A 25,058-nucleotide genomic window follows, 5' to 3' on the forward strand; every position below is an offset into this window, starting at 1 on the left:
CGAAGAGTTGTACGGTGATGTACCATCTGATGTAATAAAAGTGTTATCAGCCTCCTGGGACTGATGATGGTATCACATTTAAGTATTCTCTTATGAGGGGACGCTTCAATTTATAGCAGGGAGCCACCTGCCGCAGCACCCCAAACCGATGTTGTGAGCCAACAGGGAAGCGTCACGTGCCTTGGTTGAGGCGGTGGGGCCCACGGACCTGGCCGGCCGATCAGGTAGGTCGGTCGGCCTGCCCGGGCCGCCAACCGCCCCCAACTTCCTGGAGTGGGCTTGTTTTGGTCTCCCCTTGTCCTAAAGTTGGGGCACGGCCTGCCCCAGTTGGGTTTGCTTCAGTTATTGGGCTTCACTTGGTCCATTTGAGCCTAAATCGGTACTCTGATATTTTCTGTGATTTTGTGTCTAGCAAAAGTGTGCTTGTAACCTACATATTAGCTTGAAAACACAACTTGCATATTCTAAAAGATAAAGTGTGATTTAGGAACTTTATTGGATAAGGATGCATGTAAGAAATACAAACTCTCATGATTTTCTGATCAAGTTGACGTCTGAAAATGGTCATTAGTGAGCGTCAACAAGATCCCCCAAGCTGTCCTTTACTCGTCCCGAGCAAAGTAGGACAAATCAGGTTGTTGATCAGAAAATCACTTTGACTCGTACCTTACCTGTCATGTCATAGTCTGAAGTAAAGAGATTCATCTTTAAGCTTAAATAAGTTGGTTAGCATACCTTTGCTCAATTACCTTACTCCCTCATGGGGCTTTTTAGCTGTCTCCGTGTCTTGGGCTGTTGAGAGTTAGAATGGTGCATAAAGCAGTACTTACTTATTCATAGATCCTCAATCCATCCGGAGACACTTTTTTTTGAAAGATTTTTGAAAATATGGCAAAGCTCTAGGATAACTCTCTCGAGGCACTCATCTTGTATTTTCTTACCAGGGCAGTGTTTGCCTTTGATCTTTCCTACTACTACAAGCCTTTGTGGAGCTCAAAGTAGGATAAGAACAGAGCACACTTGTATTCTATTTATTGTAAAGTCAAAGAGAGGATCCATGGAGAAACAAGTCATGCAATCTCGATCAAAAGGTGCAAGTGTATGAATGGATGGATAGGTGGATGAATATGGCTTACTCCTTGAGGTAATGGCTTTTCTCTCTCGAATCATCCCTGTCTCTCTCTCTTTCTTTTTTTTGAGACATGGTTACCCCTTTTTCTCTCCTTTTTTTGGGTCATGCTTCTTTGGCATGCCATCTTTTTTCTTCTTTTTAGGGCAACCATAATCTGACTTTATTTTATTCCAGGCATGTTCTACGAGAGAGATCACCAAGACATGGAGCATTTATAGATGTGAAGTGGATGGTGGTGCTAATTCCCAGTGTAGGAATATAACAAATGGATGGGACGTGTATGTGCTTATGATCGAGAAAGCATGAAGAGCATCTTATTAGGGTCACCCAATTTGACAAAACTCAACAAAATATCAAGCAACATATGTATAAGGGGTTTTCATGGAATATGACATATGGCTCTGGTAGGACATTGCTCGCTGGGAAACTTGCCTTTTAATTTTTTTTAAATTTTCTTTTTTCGAAAACAATTCCAGACTTCAAGCATCACTAGAACAAGCTTGCATAACCTTATTTACCATATCTAAACTCACAACTACTTAGACTCGGATCAAGCATATGCAACCCACGAAACTTTCAGGTTTATTGGCAACATATTTGTATAACCAACGAATATAAACTCAAGAGAACTAATATTTTCAAACTAGGCACAACAGACATGATAGAGCAAAGCAAAATTCATCCTTTCAACTTATCAAAAGGGAGTTAAAACATTCTTACCGCGTATCATGGAAAAGGGAAATAAAATAGTAAATTTTTATTTTATTTTTGGAAGTTTTTATCAATTTTTAATTGAAAGCAAATAAAGGGATACAGTTGACTTAGGGGAAGGAACCTCCCCCAAGCTAGCTCTTAGTTTAGGGTCAAAAAGCAGGACCTTTCTCCATACCTGATCAGGTTGAGGTCGTTTCGTCCGTACCTGGAGAAGTAGTAGCGGTCGATGATATCTTGTTCTTCTTGCGCCACACCTTCTTGGTCTTCTTTGGTGGCATAGGCGGCGCAGGAACAGGATCCTCGGATGTTGGATAGACAATTTCCAAATCTTTTCATACTGTATTGGTGATGAAATCAGGAATCTTCTGATCATCTTCCACTGGCTCGGTTGGTGGAGTATGAATTTCCCAATCCTCCCAAACTGGCTTGGAAGAGGGGTGATAGCCTTGATCATCCCAACCGGGCTCTGCCCATAGCCCTTGTTTCTTACTATTCTCATGAATCAGGAATACATCTTTCTTGTTTTGGAATTTAAATTTCATGGTCTTTCCCATGATACGGAGGCTGATTCTTCCTCTCCCCACATCAATTCTGGCATTTGCATCCTTGAGGAATGGTCGCCCAAGTATGAGCGGAATTCCAAGATCTCCTTCCATATCAAGGACTACGAAGTCCACCAATATGTAGGTATTCTTGACTTTTATCATTAACCTTTCCACAACTCCTTCTGGATATCTTATCGTGGAATCTGCCAGCTGAACACACATAGTGGTAGGGGAAATTGATGGATAGCCTAGCTTCTCGAAAGTCACCTTGGGCATGATATTAACGCTGGCTCCAAGGTCACAAAGGGTGGGATCAAATTCATAATCAAAGATTGAGCAGCTGACCACTGGGGTTCCGGGATCTTCTCTTATTGTGGCTGCCAACTCGCCCCACGCACCTCTTCTTGGGCGTGTGAGCTTCTCTACATAGCTGAGGGAGGTCCTGCTAAGGGGCTCTTTCCACATAGCATTGATGACATCCACGCTTTCTAGAGTTGATTCGGGTTGCCCCGGAATCTTCCCTAGTTCAGCAGCAGTTGTAGCAGCAGCTAGTTGAGCCAATTGAGTTTCTAGCACCTTATTGAAACTCAGCTGGTTCTTCATAGCAGTGGAGAATCTGTCCATCTTAGCATAGATGATCTCCATAGATTTGTCTGTAGCGGCCAACTTCTTCTGAAGGGACTCATTGATCTTCGCTTGGCCGTAGACAAGATCTCTCAAGGTAGGCTGGTTAGGACCGAAAGAATTCGAATTCTCATTACCTCCTTGGTAATATGGGCGTGGTTGATTCCACCCCTGACCTTCTTGTGGACGAAACCCATTGCTGCCATTGAGGAATAGAGCTTCTTCTTGGGTTTTGGGCAATTGTCGCCCGAATGTCCAACATTCCCGCAGACCTCGCACGTCATGCGAGTTTCCAAGGCTTGAAGTGTTTGCATCTGAGCCTTATCTTGGGAATAATCCTCAAATTTCTTGAGGAGGAGATCAATCTTCATAGCGAGCATGTCGGCCTCCTTGACGGAGTGCATACCTCGCTGGCGCGGTTGGAGGTGATCATCGCTCCAACCTTAGTTGGAAACCATCTTCTCGATCAATGATGTAGCTCTTTCAATGGTCAGTGAGAAGAAAGCTCCACCTGCAGCGGCATCCACATGATCACGGGATGACTGTGTCAATCCGTTGTAGAAGTTCTGTAGAATGAGCCAATTATCCATTCCATGGTGCGGACACGCCAGAATATACTCCTGAAGCCTCTCCCAAGCTTCCAGAATTGACTCATTTGATGCATGCTGGAAGTTCGAAATCCGACCACGAAGAGCATTGTTTTTGCCCGTCGGGAAGAACTTCGAGAGAAACGCCTTGGCACATTTGTCCCAAGTATCCACAACAACCTTGTTAGCATAAAACCATTGCTTCGCTCTCCCCAAGAGAGAAAACGGAAACAGACGGAGCCGGATAGCATCTTGCGATACACCCTTGATAACAAAAGTACTGCTGAGCTCCAGGAACTGCTAGAGATGAGCGCTGGCATCCTCATTGGCCCTGCCACAAAATGGGATGGCCTGCACCATCGTAATGAGACCCGTCTTGATCTCGAAATTTTCTCCTCCGGTGTTAACCTCGGGTCCGGTCGGGACCTGGCTAGCAGACGGAGCAGAGTAATCACAGAGTGTCTTCTGGGCCATAGCTCTAGGAGCTGACGACGATGCGATGACTGGATCAACTGCCGAGAGTGACCTCCAAGGTGATACGAGACGAGCTCGCGTCCTCCTCGAAAGTGACTCTGGATCAGAATGAAAGTTTTACGGCAAGTCGAAATCGGTCATACACTACCCTGTTTTCATATTAACAAAGCCAAGTTAGCTTGTTTAGCAAGCGAATACCAATTTCGATTTTGTTCACAACTCTGTCTATATATTTCACTCTGTGCCTTCTCCGGCAACGGCGCCAAAAATGCTTATTGGCGCCTACCAACGTCTCCTAGCGATGACGCCCGCAGACGCCAATTTGGGACGGCAGTATTTCATGAACCACGAATAGATCCGCAAGCGCACGGAATACCGCTGTAGCATTTTACCCGGGAGTATACCGGGGTGTCATTTATATTTTCGCAAGGAAGGCGATGAGTGAGAGAATATATAGATCAGTTGGTGAGCTCTATCTAGATTGGATATTCTCATGCATAAACATGGGTAAGATAATAACATGGTAGGAGGTAGTGTGACACACACACAAACTACTCTCTTGGATAAAAGAATAAAAGTTACTTTAGGCCGGGATCAAGGTAAAAGTCAGACTCTCGAGCAACTCCGGCGACTCGATGACTCCTAGACTTCTCCTAAACTCCACTAAGCCTAAAGACTATACAAGGAATGCAAGAGAGGAAGAGGTGTGTGGTGTGTGTATGTGTGTTCTATTCTCTACCCCAAACCGACATTGTGAGCCAACAGGGAAGCGCCACGTGGCTTGATTGAGACGGTGGGGCCCACGGGCCTGGCCGGCCGACTAGGTAGGTCGGTCGGCCTGCCCGGGCCGCCAACCGCCCCCAACTTTTTGGAGTAGGCTTGTCTTGGTCTCTCCTTGTTCTAAAGTTGAGGCACGGCCTACCCCAGCTGGGTTTGCTTCAGTTCTTGGGCTTCACTTGGTCCATTTGAGTATGAATCGGTACTCTGTTATTTTCTGTGATTTTGTGTCAGCCCAAAGTTTGCTTGTAACCTGCATATTAGCTTGAAAACACAACTTGCATTTTCTAAAAGGTAAAGTGTGATTTAAGAACTTTATTGGATAAGTATGCGTGTAAGAAATACAAACTCTCATGATTTTCTGATCAAGTTGACGTCTGGAAATGTTCGTTAGTGAGCGTCAACACATGTTAGTTCTTTTGTAGGCAAAATGTAAACCTTTTTAAGATAAAAGGCTAGAGGAATGATAGGAATCAACTGGAAATGGAAAAGCCTGCTGCTAAGCAGTGTCCAGGGGAGTTGCATCTCCATAAAGGTTTGTCATTACTCTTGCTCTGCAGTTAGTTAGATATGTAAATAATGTTTCTACATACAACGAGGTTGAGTGAATCGTGTTCCATACCAGCCTGACCATACTAAACAGAAGGTTTGTTTCTCTTGATTGTTGATGATTCGTTGATATAATTGTCGTCGGTGCAGCACGCCAACCTCCTCACCCCCAACCGACGCGTTGGAATGCATCGTGGCCAGGATTACATGGCGGAGGTGTGTCCCCATCCACCTCGGCGACGACGCATGGACAACAAGTAGGGGGTTCGGGGCACTCCAATCCTTCCTGGACATGGATGGGCGTGGACGCAGGCATGACGATGGGCGGCGCTCCCATCCATTCCGGCTGCAGCGCCCAAGCAGCAGGTTCATCTCAACACCCAATCCCGCATGACATCTTCATCTGAACACCTGGTCCCACGCGTCGGTTGCCTCTGGGCCGCCCCTTCGATACTTCCACCAGGTTAATCGCTCTACTCCCAATTTCTTTTCTTTACCCATGCAAGCATAGCGCTGTTAATTTCTGTACTGGATTTGTAATAGCGAGGTCTCATTATCACTCGACAGATTTTATTGCTTCCAGATTGTTTGCTTAGGCCCGGTTATCAGTGAATTCGTTGGGCATGCCAGTTTAAGTAGCAGAATTATGAGTGCCTACCTAAACAACAACTTTGTAGACCTGAAAATCTTCGGTCTCTGTACTGAATCGTTCTAACATCTGAACTTTCCATTCAGTGGTTTATATGTTGCGACCTCAAGTTCTCATCCTTTGTATTTTCCCACTTCATGCTTGATGTTTCGCTAAGTTAGTTCTTTTGACATTGCAGGGATCAGTTGGTCAAAATTAGTTGGCCTCATTCGTGAATCGTGATTGAAGGAGCACAAGGAGGACCAAATATTCTGGCAACCCACAACAAGAGAAAGCCTCCTGTGCAGAGATGGAGACCAATCTCAACAGAAGCAGTTTCCCAGAAAGGTGTGTATGATCCATTTGCAACCTAAATTCCTTTTTGCACTGGAAATAAGACCATCATAATGAATAACACGTTGCATTTCTACATTGCCGTACCCTAATTCTTATCTTTTGGAGACTCTTACCCTTTTCCAACACACTTGTATTAACATCTCTATTTGGATTTCCTATATGTGGGAAGGGCATGTATAGTTCACAAAATTTGTGGAGGGTCCACCTTGAGAAAAGAAAAAACAAAAACAAAAGTAAATGCTGTGTAGTGGTTAAAACAAGGAAGGCCATAGAGTGTAGGAAATAGTTAAAAGTTAATGATACTGCTATATTTGGCATTGGTGATAGGGTTTGGTAAATGATCAAGTCTATATGGATTTGGTAGGAATCCAGAAAATTCTGTTCTTGGAAGTTGAAAGGATGTTTTCTCATGCCTAGAGAGAGCATCAAATGGCGGAATGGAGTAGTTGAGATGAAGGATATATCAATTGATTGTGGCTACATTTTAGGGAAAATGCGGTAGTGTTTCCTTACAGTTTGTTTCATAATTTATACTTAACTATTTGGAGAATTGGGTGAGATATAGCGTCAAATGTGTTTATGAATGACATATGCATACATCCATATCTAGCAGAACCTTCTTTAACTTTCAGAATAATTTTATTTGATGGTTGGCACGCATTAGTTATCAAATCTGGTGATGTTTCTGGAGACAGTTACATGGATATGTCTGATTTTTTTTTGTTGTAAGATATGAAGGCAATGAATAATGAAAAGCTGATATCTTACTTTCATTTATAGTGTACTTAATCATTTGTCCCTGAGGTGTTAAAAGATTAGAGGAAGTGTATAAAAGCAGCTGCAGCAAGGCTAAGATTTAGTTCATCTACATTTTGAGTGTTCTTGTATCATAATGTACACCCTTTTCATCTCCTGGGTAAGTGATAAAGAGATGGGACCTGGGAATCGTGATCATGGAGATGGGCCATGCCATTGTTTAAGTTGTAGGATTATTCTTAACATTATGAGTTTGATCAGAAAAAACCTAAGCATGTTGCCATGCAGGTAGATGAGAAAAAGCAAAACTAACATTTGTTACATCTTGGTTGCGACCAAGATGTAATAGGAATTGCAGTGGTGCTTTTGTGCTCTGGCGCTCGGCAAGGCGTGGAGCAGCAGAGCGGAGCCATGCGCGGCCGTGGCATGGCGCCGAGGGCAGCGAGCTGCTGTGCGCTAAGCCGGCTGCGAGCAGCGGCGAGGGAGGCGGCGACAGACGCGCAGCTGGCATCGGCGTGGGTGTTAGCGGTGGAGCGGCGGCGGCTCTTGCCGCTGGGCTCGACGCCGCCAAAGAGGATGGTGTCGCTGCGCTCCTATGGCTCAAGGCCATCATGGAGGCCACGGTACGGCAGTCTCCCTCCATTCCCCTCCCAGACCTCTTGGTCGAGTTTGCTCGTGGGTTGAGCGTGTGTTATGAATCATTGGCGCTTGGATTGTATTTGGATTTTGCTCGTGTGCTTGCAAATAGTCAAGATTGGAGGGTGCAAGCTTTTGCGTTTTAGGGGAGGATTTGGGGGGTCTATTGTTTCGAAAGGGATTGGGATTTCTGTTTCTTTTAGTCGGGTATTGTGGCTGAATGTCCATTACAAATTTCGCATTCAAATGGTAGTGGAGCTCATTGGATAGAAATTTGGGTTCCTTGGTTTTGTGCTTTTGGTTTCTGTCATATGAATTGCATTGGTGAAGGTTCAGTTCAAATGTCACATTAGCGTGACTTGGATTTGGAGCTCGTGGGATAGGGATTTTGTCTTCTCAATTTTGTGCTTCGGGTTTCTGCTACCAGGATGTTGGTGGTCCAGCTGAAATTTTGGATTTGGATGGCTTGGTTTTGCACATCAAGAACCGTCTGGTCGCGTTGTCAGGGCGTGTGCAGAAGGTAGGAAGCAGGGATCCTGTTCTTGGTTGAAAAGTTTGAAGTGACTGCTGTTATATTTAATCATTCAGCGATCTGTTTTTTTTTTTATGTGGCTTGTTCTTTCATAGGTCAAGGATGAACTCGAGCACTTGCCGACAATGATATGGATATGTCTAAGATATATCTGACAAGAAAACTTGCGTTCCAAGGATTCACACATGACAATGGATTCTTTCTCCTTTTCAGTATCATACATGACTAAATTGTTTCTTACTTCAAAACATGCATGACAGCTTTGCTAGATATATTTACTGATTACTGAATTTTTAGTTACCCTCTTTTGGCAACATTCTTTATTTAATGTTGCGCTGCTTGACATAATTTTTTATGCTCAAATGTGGGGATGCATGACAAGGTGTGATACGACCGACCCGCTCCGCACCTACTTGAGCCCTTTTTGCTCTATGTTGGGAACTCAATTCTTTACAGGAAAATGGACTAGATATGAAAGAAGATGCTATCGTTTGTTTGCCTTTTAATTTGCAGCAGTTTTAGTAAACAAGTAACTAATGTAGCTTTATGTATCATGGAGGTGACTTATTTGTTATTGTAGGCATAAAGAGAAAAAGATATTTCTGCCAATTGTTTGGAAAGCTGCATAAGTTGGCTGGCCTGCATGTCTTCCTGTCATACACTCATATTTAAGATGCACTAGCTTGAGTGCTGATCCTAGCACTTCATTATATTATTTCAGCACAAATTTTGGCATAGGTATTTAAGGTTTCAACAGAAATTTTGGATACAACAAGGAGTGGATCTTCCTGACAACTTCAATTTTAATCTTGATTTTGGTCGTGCTATATTGCTATTTTTTTGTCAACATCCATATAGCAGTTTCTAGGCTGTTAAATGAAAATTGAGCCAAGGGCACAAGCAATTAAGGTTAGGGTCCAGATTACTTGCAAATGAAACATCAGGAGTGGATCGAGTTAAGGATAACTTACCATTACTCTTCTTGAACTCTTTATTAAGGAATTGTACAACCTGGAAGCAACGACGACAAAGGTAGCAAATTATTCTGGATTTAAGGAAGAAATGGCTTTCCAAGGCAATATAAAGACAAGCTTTATTGTATTTTAGTTAACATATGTTCACGTGTTATTTATCAGAGCTAACTTAGTTCTGTAAATGTAAGTAAAGGTTTGAGCAATCCATGTTGAACGTAGTGTGCATGAATTTGTTCTTTCAGTAGACTGGTGTCTGATAATACAAAGGGATCTTGATGTTGTGATCCAAGTGTGTTTCATCAAGATATTTTCTATGGTTTAGTAATATTTTCTGGCTATATTAACATTTCTTAATTTTGTTTGGATGTCCTTGGATACAAAACCTTGCAGTGGCGATATAATTTTTTATTATTCAATTGATTCTTATTTATTTGTGCTACTAACTACTTTTTCATAACTGTAAGTGGTGGTATGAATTCATTTATTAGTTTATATTAGATTCGATTGCTATGAAATTTATAAATATTTTTAAATTTTTAGTAGGTGTTTGATACAATCCAGTTATTTTTAAATAATTGTTCTTTAAAACACGTACCGGGCACGTGCACCCTACTAGTTACATATATGATGGCTAATTGACCGTTAGCTAGAGCCCACTAGCGCATGATTAGCTCTCCTCTTTACTTCCACTAGCCCACCTTGACTAAACTATAGCACTTCAAATGCCCCTAAAACGCACGCACGGCAGTGGCAATGAAAAAGTAGCGAAGGGATCCATGAGATCATGACGGTTGAGGGACCACCCATGTCACAACCCAAAATTTTTAAACATGATTAAAATTTAAGTAATATCATCATGAGCATTATTAATGCATAATGAAGCATCATGTGCACATGTTTGCATATGTTTGATTAATTTTTGTGTCTTGTTTGAATGTATGCTTGTGAAGTAAGTTCAATTTTTGTTATGCAACTATGGCTCCAAAATTTTTATTCAAATACTAGATTTCAAATGTTAGATTTAAAATACTTTTGTAGGATTTTACGACCTTTAAACGGAGTTAAAAAATTCTTGGAAATTTCAAAAATAGACTTTTTGTTCTTTTTCCTGCAATCAAACTACAAAAGTTTTTCGAGTGATTCTTGTTGGAAAGTGTTCTTGGTGATTTTATCTTCCTCCAAAAAAAGTTTCATAATTTTTTTAGCCCGGGAACACCTTCGTTTAGATTTTCAAACTTGCACCTTTTTTTTCTCGCTCGGGCCCACGCGTCAGCCTCTGCCTCTCTCTTCTCCCCTGCCTGCTCGCCCTCTCGTTGGCCAGCAGGGGCGGCGCACCACGCCGGACACCGCTGGCTGGTCCAGCGTGGCCGTGGCCGGGGCGCCGAGCCATCCGCTCGCTCGCCTCCCTCCTTCTTTAAATACCAAGCCCGGCCGCCCCCCCCCCCCCCAAAACCCTAGCCCTCACTCCCTTGTTCCCCATTGCAGCCGCCGCCGCATCCATTGTTGCCGCCGGCAAGCTTCAATTCATTCTCTCCGGTGAGTTTCCCCTCGATTCCTCGCAGCCACGGCCTCCCCTAGCCCTCCTCAACCCATTCCGACCTTAATCCTGTCGTTTCCCTTGCCGTGCAGGGCTTCCCGGCGGAGCTCTCCCGTCGGCGCCGCCTGTCCTCGTTGTGCCGCCCCCTTCGCCGCCGTTCCCTGCAGCCTGTGTCGCCGGTGAGGTTCGCCAGCCACTCCCCTCCCTTGTGCGCGTGCCCTAATGCTCCTCTACTTGCGCCGCTACGCATGGCAGCTTGCTGGTCATCTCATGCGTGTTCTGGTGGAGAAGATGAACAGTGGAAGCTAAAAAGGAAAAAGTCTATATCACCCCCTCACCTATGGGGGTGGACTACATAACCCCCCCAACTATGAAACGGTCTATATCACCCCCTGAACTTTCCAAAACCGGTCAAATTACCCCCTAAATCAGTTTTGAAAAATCATAGTAAATCACAGAAAAATCATAAAATAAAAAAATCAAATTGTGTTAGACTCCAAATGAGTAGATCTATACAATGAACATATAATATGGTATGCTTTAGTACAATTTTTTACAGCTATGAAGAAAAACATAGATCTAAAGCTATAGCAAAAAAATATACTAAAGCATACCATATTATATGTTCATTGTGTAGATCTACTCATTTGGAGTCCAACATAATTAGATTTTCTATCTTATAATTTTTCTGTGATTTACTATGATTTCTCAAAATTATTTTAAGGGGCAATTTGACCAGTTTTGGAAAGTTCAGGAGGTGATATAGACTATTTCATAGTTTGAAGGGTTATGTAGTCCAACCCTTATAGGTGAGGGGGTGATATAGACATTTTCTAAGCTAAAAACAATTCCTTGTTGTACTTGTGTGTGTTGAGTTTGCAAAAATCGTAGTAAAATAAATATAGATCCAAAAATAGTGAAACTTATTTTGTTTGGTTGGTAATGCTTAGATCTACTCTGAAAAAATATTATTTTATATGTTACCTTGCTGTTGATTTATTTACTATTTAATGTTGCAAAAGTGAGATAAATGCTTAGTTAATTGTGTACTGCTCTGAAAATGCCATACCAAATTTTGTTAGATTCCTTGTGAAGTTCTCTTTCCAGTAGTACAACTTGTTTTAATGTTTCCCTGCTGCTTGTTAAAGTTTTAGTGTGATTTCTTATGCTCTTTCTGAAAATAGTTTAATGTATAACTTTTTGCTGGAAAGTGATAAAATAGTGAAACTAGTTTTGTTAGCTTTGTATTCATGCCTAGTATCTGTGGTAATTTTCTTAGATTTGTTCAGTTAAGTTTGCATGTCCTTTTTTGATTTATCTTGCTTAGAGTGACTGAAAATTGATATATTTATGGTTAAATCTAGAAAAATGTTTTTGCTGCAAATCCAAGTTTCATGGGTTCCTTGTAATGTTCTATGCGTGCTCAATTTAATTCATGATTTATGTTTGCTGTAATAGTTCTTTTTTAAATTCTCGCTTTAGTTCCTTGCTCGCATGTTAATTAGTAATCGGTTGTCATCGCATGTGTACAATTGTGCATCATCACATGTGTGCCATTCATTATTCATGTCATATAATTCATAAACCAACTATGGCATCATTCTAATGCATACATCTCATTCATGCATGATAGTGACCGAGACACCGGAGAGCGAGACCGTCGAGTCCACCGAGTTCGTTGAGCCCGAGCCCGGTGTTGAGTTGGTTGTTGACCCTGAAGAAAACCAAGACAAGCAGCTAACCATGATCCCTTGTACCATTTAAATTGATGCAATTTAGTTACCTCATTTGGGTATTATTAGGTTATATATTTAGTATGTTATTTATTGCATTCTTGTACCTACTTTTATGCATTGCCCTTTCTTGATTTGTTTATCCTTATCCTTATCACTTGTTAGTTAGTGAATTACTTAACTTGAATAGATGCTTAGCCATGCTTAGAGTACTTTACCACTTGATAGGAAAGGTTGGTCAAGAGTCATCACACTTATCCGGTTATCTTTGATCACACTTGTTCGGCTTGAGTCATGTTGGTTTGGAAGAGTAGTTTCGTGGTCCGGGCGGAATGGTAGGGCCTAGAGAATGAAGTCACGGGCATAGTCCGCTTGGATCGATTAAGGACAGTCCGTGGATGACGTCGGTTTTGAGCAACTTATCGTGCTACCACATATCCAAAATAATAGAAAGGATGAGCCAAATACCTTCTAGACTTGGTCTTTGATGCACGGTCTTATATACGTGGCCAAGGGTGCTATGTAGAGAGGCCTAGGGGTGTCCCCGGTGGACCTAGGTGGCTCTCCGCATAAGCCAGGCGTGATGTTCAAGGGTTGAGCCTTGTTGGGAACGGTTGACGCGAGTACCCCCTTATCCAACTTGGCCCGTTGGGTGAGCCACATGGTCCTTACGTCGTGTGGGTAAAGTAGTATACCCTTGCAAAGTTTAAATCAATTCGAATTGCCGCGCTCTCGGTTATGAGCAAACTCTTTATCCGTTGAACTCTTCGTAGAAGGTTTCGGTTGATGGTGGTATATGGTTCATGGCACTTCTATGGTCAATTACTTGGTTTACTCATAATCAACTAAAACTTGAGTTGTGGGTTGGGCAACATAATTAATTTTGCTAGAGAGCTAGATGTTGGTTTAAAAAGCTAACGCTTATGCAATAATTACTTAACCTCAAAGCCTCATTGTTTGAGCCCTTGCATACTCCTTGTTTATTTAAATTGCATAAGACTTTGCAAGTACCTTTTGTACTCACCTTGCTTTTTAAACTAAGTTGCAGGTGAGCCGGAAGTTGTGTTCGGTTGGTGTGGCCGCAATGGTGCCCTTGAGCAAGATGTCATTGCTTGTTACGCTTTTATCGATTTATCTGTTGCATAGTTTATCTTTTGTGAGAGCATGTTGAAGCACTAATAAACTTTAATTTTATTTATCCTTTATATCATTCGTGAGCCCAAGGCTTGTAATTTGAACCCTCCTATGATGAACTTGTAATAATTAATTGTTGTACTTGTAATAATTAATTGTTGTACTCCTTTATGTTTAAAATTGCTCTTTATGGTTTTTTGGTGATGTATCTTTTGTAAATGGTATTGTGCTTGATCTTGGACATATTGTGGAGCACATACCGGGACTACCGGATTTGATACCATTTTAAGTGAATGACGTGTCGATTGTCGAAGTCTTTAGATGTGGATTAGCACGTGGCACGCTCTTAGGCCAACATGTGGTAGCTCTCATCTTAAGAATGATGGCCGGCGATTTGCTTAAAATGGTGTCAAATTGGGCGGGTCTTACAAGGGTATCAGAGCCGAGGTTTCCATGGAGTGAACTTAAAATTTGTGTAGTGGGGTGAGAGTAAAATAAAATTTGATCACTTGAACTAAGATTTCTTTTTGTTAAAACTTGAACTTAAGGTCAATTTCTATCCTTCTTCCTTTATCCTAGAGCTATTCCCTCTCTATTACTTCACTTGTTTAAATCAAAATATGCTTAACCCCTCTTTTCTTCATGAGTATATGACCCCTAGTTCACCTTGACCATAGCGAGTCATGCTTCGGACATGGTTTATTTTCTCACACTTTTCCATGGGATGTTGAGAAGGCACACTATATTTGAGTTCCACATGGCGGTTCTCCATCGTGAAGTGAGAATGGTGGTTAGATCAAAAGCCTACAACTTTCAAGCAAGAGGAACTTCACCGGACATAGCCATTCAAGAGGTGGATCGTCAAGCAATAACTCAACTTCATCAAGAGCATCGAGAGCTTAGAAGAACCCTTACGCCTACCTTCCGATGAGAGGATCCAAGGAACCTTTTATGCCTTAAGCCATCTAAGGGAGATGAGAGGATGGGAGCCACCCATTGTCCCAAGTGCTAGTAGGAGGATTGTAGCGCCTTTGGGCAATGCAGTTATTTTGGGTCGTGAGTGAGTGTTAGGACGTTAGGGCGTGCTCTTTGTGTGATGTGTTGAACCTATGTTGTTGTGTGAAATGGAGTGAGGAGACGTCATATTGCACTTGCATTTTGCATGCATGCATTAATACATTTATAATACTTGTTGAAATATATATGTGACAATTTTCTCACCCTTTCGTCCCAAAAATAATCCACTCTCTTAATGAAGTTCATCTTTCTATTCTCTCATATGTGTCCACAACCACCATCACAAAAATTTAGATAGCTCTCCACATGACATCATGCTTTCTTTATAAGAACGTAATCTCCAGTTCATTTTCCTTATATGCGTACACAATCGACTCAAAGCTCTATAAATATTCTACACCACCACACCACTGCACCCCTTGATTTTTTTTCTTGTCTAGATGAAAATGACCTCAATCCATTGAAGCTTTATCCATTTCTTTCTACCTACAAAATCTCGGGATGAGATTTTCTTAAGGGAGGAGATTATCACGACCCAAAATTTTTAAACGTGATTAAAATTTAAGTAATATCATCATGAGCATCATTAATGCATAATGAAGCATCATGTGCACATGTTTGCATATGTTTGATTAATTTTTGTGTCTTGTTCGAATGTATGCTTGTAAAGTAAGTTCAATTTTTGTTATGCAACTATGGCTCCAAAATTTTTATTCAAATACTAGATTTCAAATGTTGGATTTAAAATATTTTTGTAGGATTTTACTACCTTTAAACCGAGCTACAAAATTCTTGGAAATTTCAAAAACAGTCTTTTTGTTCTTTTTTCTGCAACCAAACTACAAAAGCTTTTTGGGTGATTCTTGTTGGAAAGTGTTCTTGGTGATTTTATCTTCCTCCAGAAAAAGTTTCATAAATTTTTTAGTCCGGGAACACCTTCGTTTCGATTTTCAAACTTGCACCTTTTTTTCTCGCCCGGGCCCACGCGTCAGCCTCTGCCTCTGTCTTCTCCCCTGCCTGCTCGCCCTCTCGTTGGGCAGCAGCGGCGGCGCACCACGCCGGCCACCGCTGGCTGGTCCAGCGTGGCCGTGGCCGGGGCGCCGAGCCGTCCGCTCGCTCGCCTCCCTCCTCCTTTAAATACCAAGCCCGGTCGGCCGCGAGCCACTGAATCGGACGCACGGTGCGGCGGCCGAGAAAGCGAGAAGCCCGGGGCCGCCGGCAGGCAGATCGCCACGGGATACTGCGCCGGGCGCCCGATCGGCGTGGACGCGGTGCGCCGCTGCCGCTGCCGCTGCCGCGAGCCCGGCCGGCGCGCGCTTGGCGTGCAGCGCCGCCACCGCCCAACACGACGCTTCGGCCGCGTGGCTGCGGCGGCGAAAAGTGCCCGTGCTTTTTGCTTGGGCAGCCGCCCCGACTCCGAGTTCGAGGCGTGGACGATCTCAGTCTCGCAGAACACGCGCGCAGCCGCCGCCCTCCGCCGAGCGGAGCGGAGCGGGCGCTGGGGCCAGCTGGGATCTGCCGAGACCGACCGAGCGGCGGGTGCGCGGGTCGCAGAGCCGCCAGCCGCGTCTGGGAACTCCCAGCTCGTGCGGGGTGTGTCGGCCTGCGCCCCGCCCCGGCTGGTTGGGTGGGTCCAGTCCAACCCCAAGTCTCCAGCAGGATGATGTGGTCGGGCGGGGTTGGCCACTTAGCCGTTGGCCCGGCCGGATTCGGGGTGGGGGCCGGGTTGATCGGGCCGAGTCGTCGCAGGTTGCGGCCGAAACGTTGCCGTTGACGCCCGCCTGCCTGCCTACACGCGGCTCGTTCTGAGCCCCGCTGTTTCTTGGAAGCCGGCACGCTGGGCGAGATGTTTCCTCGGCAGTTGTTTAAACTTGCTTGTCACGTGTTTCTTCTTCGGCATTGGCATCGTAGTACTACGTTGTTTGCTTTGACAAGAAGAAATCCAACGCGGAACGGTCGTCGCTACCTCCTACTAGTCGGTTCCTTGGCAAAACGTTTCTTGATCACGCAGTGCATTGCCCAAGGGAACTTGTGCGAGTCGTGCACCGCCGCTCCGGAGGGCGCAGTGCATGCGTTTCGTATCTCCTCCTTTCACCCGGCCCGTTGGTTCATCACGTCGTGCGTGCTAACTGCCCCTTTTTTTTCCTAGAACCTATCAACCGAGGATTATCCGTTCCTGCCTATCCGCTTATTAATCTCACATTAACGCGGGCCTGGCACGTTTTCTGGGCAACCGATGCCTGCTGCCATTCCTCCCCTCCCCTCCCCGATCGGAACCCCATCCCCATCGCATTATCCGATTACCTATCTGCCTGCCGATTTGCCGTTTCAGAAAGAAACTTCAGAGAACAGCGTAGCTCGTGTGCCTGCCCAGAAATAGACGGGGGGCAAAGATCAGATCAATCATTCCCATCCAAGGCCCGGCGAAATGGCACCACAAAGAAATTCCCTTTTGAGGAACAGTAGCTAGAACGACCGCTCGTGTAGGCACCAACGGCGTGCTCGACCCTTTTTACCTCTGACGTTGCCAAACATGCCCAAAACACGGACGCGAGCGGCGCCTTTTTTTGTCCCGGTAGTACTTGACACGGTAGGAAACATGAGCCAATCGCAAATGATGCAGATCACCAGGAGAGAATTACCACACGGAAATTAAACCACCCATTAACATCTCCTTCTATAACCGTACGGAAATCTGTACCTTCTCCTCCTGGATGAGACACGCAGCGCACCCTTAAGACTCGGATCGATAACCTACCCAGTTTACTGAGATCCTTCGTTACTGGTATATAAACTGCCGTACAACGATCATCGCGAGATTTAACTCTCCCCAAGTACGCACCGAGATTTACTACCTGTTTATCTTTCCTGCGATTTACTTCTTTTTTTGGCGGAGGAAGGGAAGGAGCTCTCTTGCGTGTGAAACTGAAACTGAATCACCGTGGACAATAGGAGTAGATCCTAGGACTATCGCAGTGCTAAGCATAGTTGCAGAAGAAAACAAAACGAATCAGAAAACACGATTTATGGAAGGCAAACATGGTAACAATATAAACAGTATCTGTTGCTGAACATGATGCCGAGCAGGAGGGGCAATTACGGAAATCCATTTTCTGATATGGATAAGCCAGCGGCCCAGCGCACCCTCTGGAGATGATTACATGGCCACCCCTGAAGCTATTGCGAAATTTGAAATTGGCCCTTACATTTTTTATAGCATTTTGCTCCGTGGTCTTTCTCAAAATAATCTTGTGAATATCCATTTTTGACACTCACGAAAGGTCGTGACCCCCTTTTACATTTCACAAACCCAGGAAACACATGTGTACTCAAATGATTTGATAAATTATGAGTGTTCTAGGTTAAAACCTGAGTTGATAATGGTGCGTTTGATTTTTTTTTGTGCCTAAAGACATCACATAGAGAGGCACTTGAAATCAAGTATATTAGTAGTTTCTTGCAGGGAAACCCTTTAAATATCCAGTATATCACATGGGAAAAAATACATAGAACAATATTAGAACATGAATTTCTATCATCTATTGATCTCATAAGCGGCTCTTGTTAACCGAATATGTATAAACAACAATTTGTAAAAATGAACACATAAGAGCCATTGGTTTTGAGACATACTAGGTGGAGTAAGTGATTATTTTACTAGCTTTTGGTGACAATAAGAAGCCTAAAAATATGAGGTACCTTATTGCACGGTGTATGCGTCACGAGGTAGCGATCATGATAATGTGGCACTATGGTTCTTATGAGTTATTGAGAAGCAATGTAACTATACGTTAACTCGATTCTCGTGAGGCATCACAGTCACAAATCACGCCCCTCCTACATTTGGCGAAGTCTTTGATATGTTATCGAGGGTCACAATACAGTACATTATATGGTACCCATTGGAATTACAATTTTTGTTGTTAGATATACTCACTCCAAAAATTCATTGGGAGATGAGTTATCCAACCATGTAAAAGTACAAGGCCCTTCATAGTTTTCAATATTGATGGAGCGTTTATAAGATAACATTGGGAGATGAGTTAAATTATTGTATCTATCAAATACTATGAACCATACACAAGATCAAACTGTAAGGCAGACATGCTAGGAAGTTGATATTTTGTTAATAAAAACTTGTATACACAAACATAACCCGTGAAAAGCATGCTCAATCCATCCTAATCATTTTGTTAGCAACCAATGAGGATGCATAAGACGACACAATACCAGTTCGTTGCCAACTATGAATCCTGATCCATCCTACTCTATTGATTGTGCATCAGAAGCCTTATCAGAATTTTTTGTCTAACTTGATTGTGCATCAAAAATCACGTTGCGCAAGCGCAAAAGATTCGTAACGGATGCATTGGACACGTAAAAGTTAAGTAAACATTTGCATTTTTAGAACCTTCTTTACTTATAAACTTTAGTATGCTAAAAAAAAGACACACATGCATCTATCGTATTTGCTAGGTTCATTTTCAAAGAAAAGATGGTTTCTAGAAACAAAAGAAACGACTGCTCGCACGGAACCATCGTACTGCCACGCTGGCACGCAGCCCTCGTTTGATTTTTGAAAATACAACAAACTGGAGGGCCAGGCTGGAAAAAATCTGTTGCCATCTTGCCATCAGGCTTCAAAAAAAAGAGTTCGAGGCGTGGCTGCCCGGCTGTCAAATACCCCGGCGGCCGGCCCCATCCCCTCCAAATTCCCACGAGAACCCAAACCAAACGGCCGCACCCCTGCGCTGCGCAGGTCGCACCCGCCGCAGCAATGTCCTCCCCCTCCTCCTCTGACGGCGAGCGCCCGCCGTCTCCGGTGGAGGCGCGCCGCGTCGTCGTCACCCACCGCCTCCCCCTCCGCGCCGAGCCCAACCCCGACGCGCCGCACGGCTTCGATTTCTCCCTCGACACCGACGCGCTCCCGCTCCAGCTCTCCCGCGGCCTCCCGCGCCCCGTGGTCTTCGTCGGCGCGCTCCCCTCCGCCGCCGCGTCGATCCCGGCGTCCGAGGAGCTCGCGGCCGATCTCCTCGAGCGCTTCTCCTGCAGCCCGGTGTTCCTGGGTGCCGGCCTCCACAAGAACTTCTACGACGGATTCTGCAAGCACTACCTGTGGCCGATGCTCCACTACCTCCTCCCGCTCGGGCCCTTCAGCGGCGGCGGCGGCGGCGGCCTCAACAACTTCAAGGCGGAGCTCTACCGCGCCTACCTCACCGCCAACACGCAGTACGCCGACCGCGTCTACGAGCTCCTCAACCCCAACGAGGATCTCGTCTTCATCCACGACTACCATCTCTGGGCGCTCCCCACCATCCTCCGCCGCAAGTCGCCGCGAGCCCGGATAGGCTTCTTCCTCCACTCGCCCTTCCCCTCCTCGGAGGTCTTCCGCGCCATCCCCGCCCGCGAGGACCTCCTCCGCGCCCTCCTCAACGCCGACCTCGTGGGCTTCCACACCTACGATTACGCCCGCCACTTCCTCTCCGCCTGCTGCAGGCTGCTCGGCGTCAACAGCCACACCCGCCACGGCAACATCGGCATCGACTACTTCGGGCGCGTGGTTGTCGTGAAGATCCTCTCCGTTGGCGTCGACATGAGCCAGCTCCGCATGGTGTTGTCGTCGCCGGAGACAGCCGCAAAGGCCAAGGAGATCGCCGCGAAGTTCGCGGGCCGTAAGGTGTTGCTCGGCGTGGACGATATTGATCTGTTCAAGGGGATTGACCTCAAGCTCTCGGCCATGGAGAAACTGCTGGAGTCGCAGAAGGGGCTGCGCGGCCGGGTGGTGCTCGTGCAGATCAACAACCCGGCGAGGAGCCCTGGGCGAGACATCGACGCAGTTCGCGCGGAGGTGAAGGCGATGCGGGACCGGATCAATGCCCGCTTCAGCTTGCCGGGGTATGATCCGATCGTGTTGATCGATGACCCCTTGACGATGCACGAGAAGCTGGCGTTCTACACCTCGGCGGACATCTGCATTGTCACCGCCGTGCGCGACGGCCTCAACAGGATACCGTACATCTACACCGCGTGCCGGCAGGAGGGTCCGCTCGCCAGCGGCGTGGCGGGCGCGCCTCGGGAGAGCGCCATCGTCCTGTCCGAGTTCGTCGGGTGCTCGCCGTCCCTGAGCGGCGCGGTTCGCGTCAACCCGTGGAACGTGGACGACGTGGCCGATGGGATGGAGTCGGCGCTGTTGCTGGATGTGCGCGACCGGCAGATGCGGCAAGAGAAGCACTACAAGTATGTAATCACGCACGATATTGCCTACTGGGGGCGGTCGCTCGACCAGGACCTGCTGAGGGCGGGCGAGGACCACGCGTCGATGAACATCTTGAGCGTTGGGTTTGCCATGAGCTCCCGCATCGTCGTGCTTGGGCCCAACTTCCAGAAGCTCTCGCCTGGGGACATCAATCCATCGTACCACCGGACCTGCAACAGGCTCATCTTACTGGACTATGATGGCACAGTGATGCCGGAGGGGGTGACCGTCAGATATCCTAGCCAGGAATTGATTCGCGTCCTGAACGAACTGTGCTCAGATCCAAAGAATACAGTCTTCGTAGTCAGCGGGCGGGGGAAGGATGAACTGGCTGAATGGCTTGCGCCCTGTGAAAGACTGGGGATCTCTGCAGAGCACGGCTACTTCACAAGGTAAACACTACTGTTTCTTTCTCATGGCATGTCCTTGTTTGCTCTGTGGCTGCATTGCTTTTGGCATTTGATAAGTGACAAGTGGATAAGATGGCCTAGTTATGGGGATTTTTTGGTGCTTTATGTTTGGATCGATACAAGTAGCTTATAGAGCAATGGGATTGCTGATTGTTTTGGTGTCAGGCAAATATACTGTTCTGTTTGACTAACTGCAGACTTAAATTGTGTTGTTGATGGAATTGATGGTGTTAGCTCATCCAATGTATTTCCTGCCATAAGTGTTTGAGAGTACAACAGTTCTTGAAAAAAATAAAATTAAATCTGATTATACACAAACAGAAGTTGCCTTTTCTGTTATAGCAGAAATTAGTGAGGTTTTTTTTTTACTGGGGCCACTGGGATTGCTCTGTCAAGTAGTATAGTTGCAGAGTTTTATATATGTCCAAACTTCTACACAGTAGTGCTAATATGCGATGATACTTGCATTTCTTTTCTCTGTATTCTACTACTACTTAATGATTACGCGCATGTGACTGTGAGGAGATTAAGGAATAAGATTGGCTGCTTCTTGAAGTAACTCTGTTTTGTTTATCAGGTGGAGCAGGGATTCTCCATGGGAGTCACCCAACTTGGTGATAGGCTTGGATTGGAAAAGCCTTGTTGAGCCTGTAATGAAGCATTACACTGATGTAACCGACGGGTCATACATTGAGGCTAAAGAAACAGCACTAGTCTGGCATTACGAGGAAGCAGATCCGGATTTCGGATCATGTCAGGCTAAAGACCTCCAGGACCACCTGCTCAGTGTGCTTGCCAAGGAGCCCGTGTGTGTGAAAAGCGGCCATAAGATTGTGGAGGTTAATCCTCAGGTAAGGAAGCATCTAAAAATCTCACGTGCTAGCTTTTTAGATAGCTACTGCTATGCCACTCTTTCATCATTCGGGAAAAGGGATCGCAATCCTATCTTGGTCTGGGTAGCCATTTCACTTTCCAGTATGCACAGGCCAAGACGAAAAGAACAAGTCTCAAAATTCCACCGGTAGATGTCATGATCAGTCAAGTGTAGCTTTCAGACTAGAACACATCTAGATTAGACTGACTGTAAGAAAAGATTTATCCAGCTCATGTTCAGCTACCATATCTCTTTTTCACATAGTTTAACATTTAATCTGTGTTGGTTGTGATAACATTTTCGTCGGCCATGCCTACTTAGATTGCCTTTATTGCTGCCTATGTTTTACTACTGCCAAGTTATCTGCATTTACCGATCTGGTCGAGTTATCTTCATGAATAATACTACCACTTTTTGTACTGCCACTTTACTCCTTTTTGCCTAACGAGTAATTATATTGTTGTGAAGGATGTGGGCAAAGGAATCGCAGTGCGGAATCTGATTGCAACCATGGGCGCTCGCGGAAGCTTGCCAGATTTCATCCTATGTGTCGGCGACGACAGGTCTGACGAAGACATGTTTGCGGCAATCACCAAGCCCTCGAGCAACTTTGCGTTCCAGGAGTCTGCTGAGATCTTTGCTTGCACACTCGGCAACAAGCCAAGCCTGGCCAAGTACTACCTGGAAGACTCGGACGATGTCCTGAAGATGCTAAAGGGCCTGATGGACTCGTCGCGTCCCGGAGGAGCGTTGCAAACTCAGGTGTTCGAGGACCCCTTCGAGTGAGCCAAGAGTTGCCCGGTTCTCGTTAGAGCAATTTTGTTCGTGATTCCATTTTGTAACCAGGGGGGAGGAAATGGTTGGGGCAGAGGCAAAATCCAGTAGACTAACAAGTGACCAATCCATCGGTCGTTAGCGTAGATGACATCGGCTTTCTTGGTCATGTTTGCCTGGTTATAGTAGGTTTTTTTGTAGAATCGGCGGAAGTTTTCCTATTTTTGCTCCTAGAGATAGCAAGGAAAACGAAGTAATCAATCAATCATGCATGGTTCGTTGATCCAGCTCTGGTGCTGATTGTTCTTTACTCTGGTCTGGATAGCAACAGTTTCCCTCTTTTTGCTTCTTGAGTTCGGGTTTTACTGTACATAGCAGCAGTGGCAGGCTAGCAGTGCAACTGTTGCATCTCCTGCAGGGTAGATTTGCTGTGCTTTGATTTTGCTTCCAGCCAATCGATTTCCCCAATCTTTCCACTATGTGCACCCCCCGCTGCACACGGCGTGCAGAGCTTCCACGCCCGCACAGCGCTGTCGCCACCCCGTCGCGTCAGAGTAGCTTGATTCCGCTTCTCCACCCCGGCAGTGTTTAGATCCCTCAAAATTGGGTAGAAAAAGTCACATCGCACACTATAGTACACTGTAGCATTTTTCGTTTGTTTGTGGTAAATATTGTCCTACCATGACCTAACTAGGCTCAAAAGATTCGTCTCGCAACGTACATTAAAACTATGCAATTAGTTTTTTTATTTACCTACATTTAGTACACCATGTATGAGTCATTTGCTATATTTAATGTTTCGATGTGATGGAGATATGATGGAAAGTTTGGATTTTGGGTGGGTTTTTGGTGCATCTAAACACACCCCCCGTCGTCAAGTCACAACTCCATGGATAACGAAACGTCGATCAGGTACGCACGTGTGACGACTTGCTGTGCTGGCAGCCGGTCATCGTGATCTAGGCATTTACCCCGTGTCCGGTGCGCGGCTCGCCCGGCGCTCGCCCCGTCCTTGACAGGGGCCAGTTTCTTCGAAGGACACGGCGTATCCGCGACGATCTCCGGGGCGCAGTTGACGGGGGCGCCGCTGGCGCGTCCACCGCGGGCCCGCTCGACCGAAAGCCACGGCTCCCCGCCGCGCGTGGTCGTCCGTGGCCCGCGTCCCTCCTCGCCCCCGCCCCTACCGCGATGTCCGCGGAGCCCGGCGACGACGGCCGTCCCCGCGCGCTCTCGCGGTCGTTGTCCGTCGATCGCCGTCGGTGACTCCCACCGGGGAGCTTGCTCCCCCGCTGCCGTGCCGTGCCCTGCGGCGCCTGCTCCTTCCCCGTCGCGTGCCGGATGGACGAAACGGAAGGTCGCCCCCCCCCCCCCCCCCCCCCCCCAGATTCTCCGGTTCCTCCATCGGCATGCAATGCACCTGTTGCCTTCCAGGTTGCCGAATTCTCGGAGAATTCTAAGTCTCCTCGCCGCACTGACCGGACGGGCTAGCTCGGACGTTCTTTTCACCGCCAAAGTCTAAAGTCCATACGTGACCGAGTTCCGGTCATACACTCGGACTTGTATCACCGGTGCCATACACTGCATCCCGACATTTTCGTTTCTCGACCCGTTTGGGAGCGTGTGGATAGGATCATAGGACCCAGATGCCTGCAGGAGAACCGTGGGATACCAGGTCGTCGCAAGGGGGAGGAAGGTTTCTTGCTGCGCTAGCTTTGCAAGGACAACGGTGCTGCATCAGCAGCAGTTGGTGGACTAGGAACGACGAACGAACAATCCTTCTGGCATGCCACTGCCGTGTGTGATGGGTCTCTCCTCTCGATAACCGCATCGCGAGTTGTCGACGGAAGGCAGAGAGAAAGAGAGAGAGGGAGAAATACGAGGCCGGACGAAGGTCGCTTTCCGGGTGCAGATCTTCTCTTTCCGATCGAAAGCGACGGCACCAAAAGCGAACAGGGGCGCTACGGCAAGGCGTGTGTGCTGAACTGCTGATGGAGTGGATAACCTTTGCTGCTGCTGCTGCTTTTGTCTGTTAGCGTAT

The 25,058-nt window shown here is 46.0% G+C and overlaps 2 protein-coding genes across 3 annotated transcripts; both read left to right on the plus strand.

The window, feature by feature from the left end:
• Positions 1–5,555: 5,555 nt before the first annotated feature.
• LOC120712507 lies at positions 5,556–9,588 on the plus strand. 2 transcript variants are annotated; one of them, XM_039998307.1, is made up of 5 exons: positions 5,556–5,865; positions 6,230–6,378; positions 7,484–7,766; positions 8,207–8,299; positions 8,407–9,588. In XM_039998307.1, exons 2-5 carry the CDS (start codon positions 6,341–6,343, stop codon positions 8,464–8,466), a joined length of 474 nt encoding a protein of 157 aa, XP_039854241.1. In that variant the 5' UTR covers positions 5,556–5,865; positions 6,230–6,340; the 3' UTR covers positions 8,467–9,588. The 2 variants fall into 2 exon arrangements, with proteins under 2 accessions (XP_039854241.1, XP_039854242.1); XM_039998308.1 differs by having other exon boundaries at positions 7,493–7,766.
• Positions 9,589–12,448: 2,860 nt separating this feature from the next.
• Positions 12,449–23,307, plus strand: LOC120713459 (alpha,alpha-trehalose-phosphate synthase [UDP-forming] 5-like). Its single transcript, XM_039999418.1, has 4 exons — positions 12,449–12,575; positions 19,344–21,354; positions 21,950–22,223; positions 22,715–23,307. The coding sequence occupies exons 1-4, from the start codon at positions 12,449–12,451 to the stop codon at positions 23,030–23,032; spliced, it is 2,730 nt and encodes a 909-aa protein (XP_039855352.1). The 3' UTR covers positions 23,033–23,307.
• The last annotated feature ends 1,751 nt before the right edge of the window (positions 23,308–25,058 follow it).

Source organism: Panicum virgatum, chromosome 6K (assembly GCF_016808335.1).
Source record: "Panicum virgatum strain AP13 chromosome 6K, P.virgatum_v5, whole genome shotgun sequence".
In the NCBI taxonomy this organism is placed as follows: domain Eukaryota; kingdom Viridiplantae; phylum Streptophyta; class Magnoliopsida; order Poales; family Poaceae; genus Panicum; species Panicum virgatum.

Excerpts from the sequence above, each read along its gene's own strand:
- LOC120712507 (XM_039998307.1), top strand. The coding sequence starts at position 6,341 with ATGGAGACCAATCTCAACAGAAGCAGTTTCCCAGAAAG. Across the intron at positions 6,379-7,483 it reads AGAAGCAGTTTCCCAGAAAG|ATGTAATAGGAATTGCAGTG; the intron begins GTGTGTATGATC and ends GTTGCGACCAAG. Across the intron at positions 7,767-8,206 it reads AGGCCATCATGGAGGCCACG|GATGTTGGTGGTCCAGCTGA; the intron begins GTACGGCAGTCT and ends TTCTGCTACCAG.
- LOC120713459 (XM_039999418.1), top strand. The coding sequence starts at position 12,449 with ATGATAGTGACCGAGACACCGGAGAGCGAGACCGTCGAGTCCACCGAG. Across the intron at positions 21,355-21,949 it reads GAGCACGGCTACTTCACAAG|GTGGAGCAGGGATTCTCCAT; the intron begins GTAAACACTACT and ends TTTGTTTATCAG. Across the intron at positions 22,224-22,714 it reads TTGTGGAGGTTAATCCTCAG|GATGTGGGCAAAGGAATCGC; the intron begins GTAAGGAAGCAT and ends ATTGTTGTGAAG.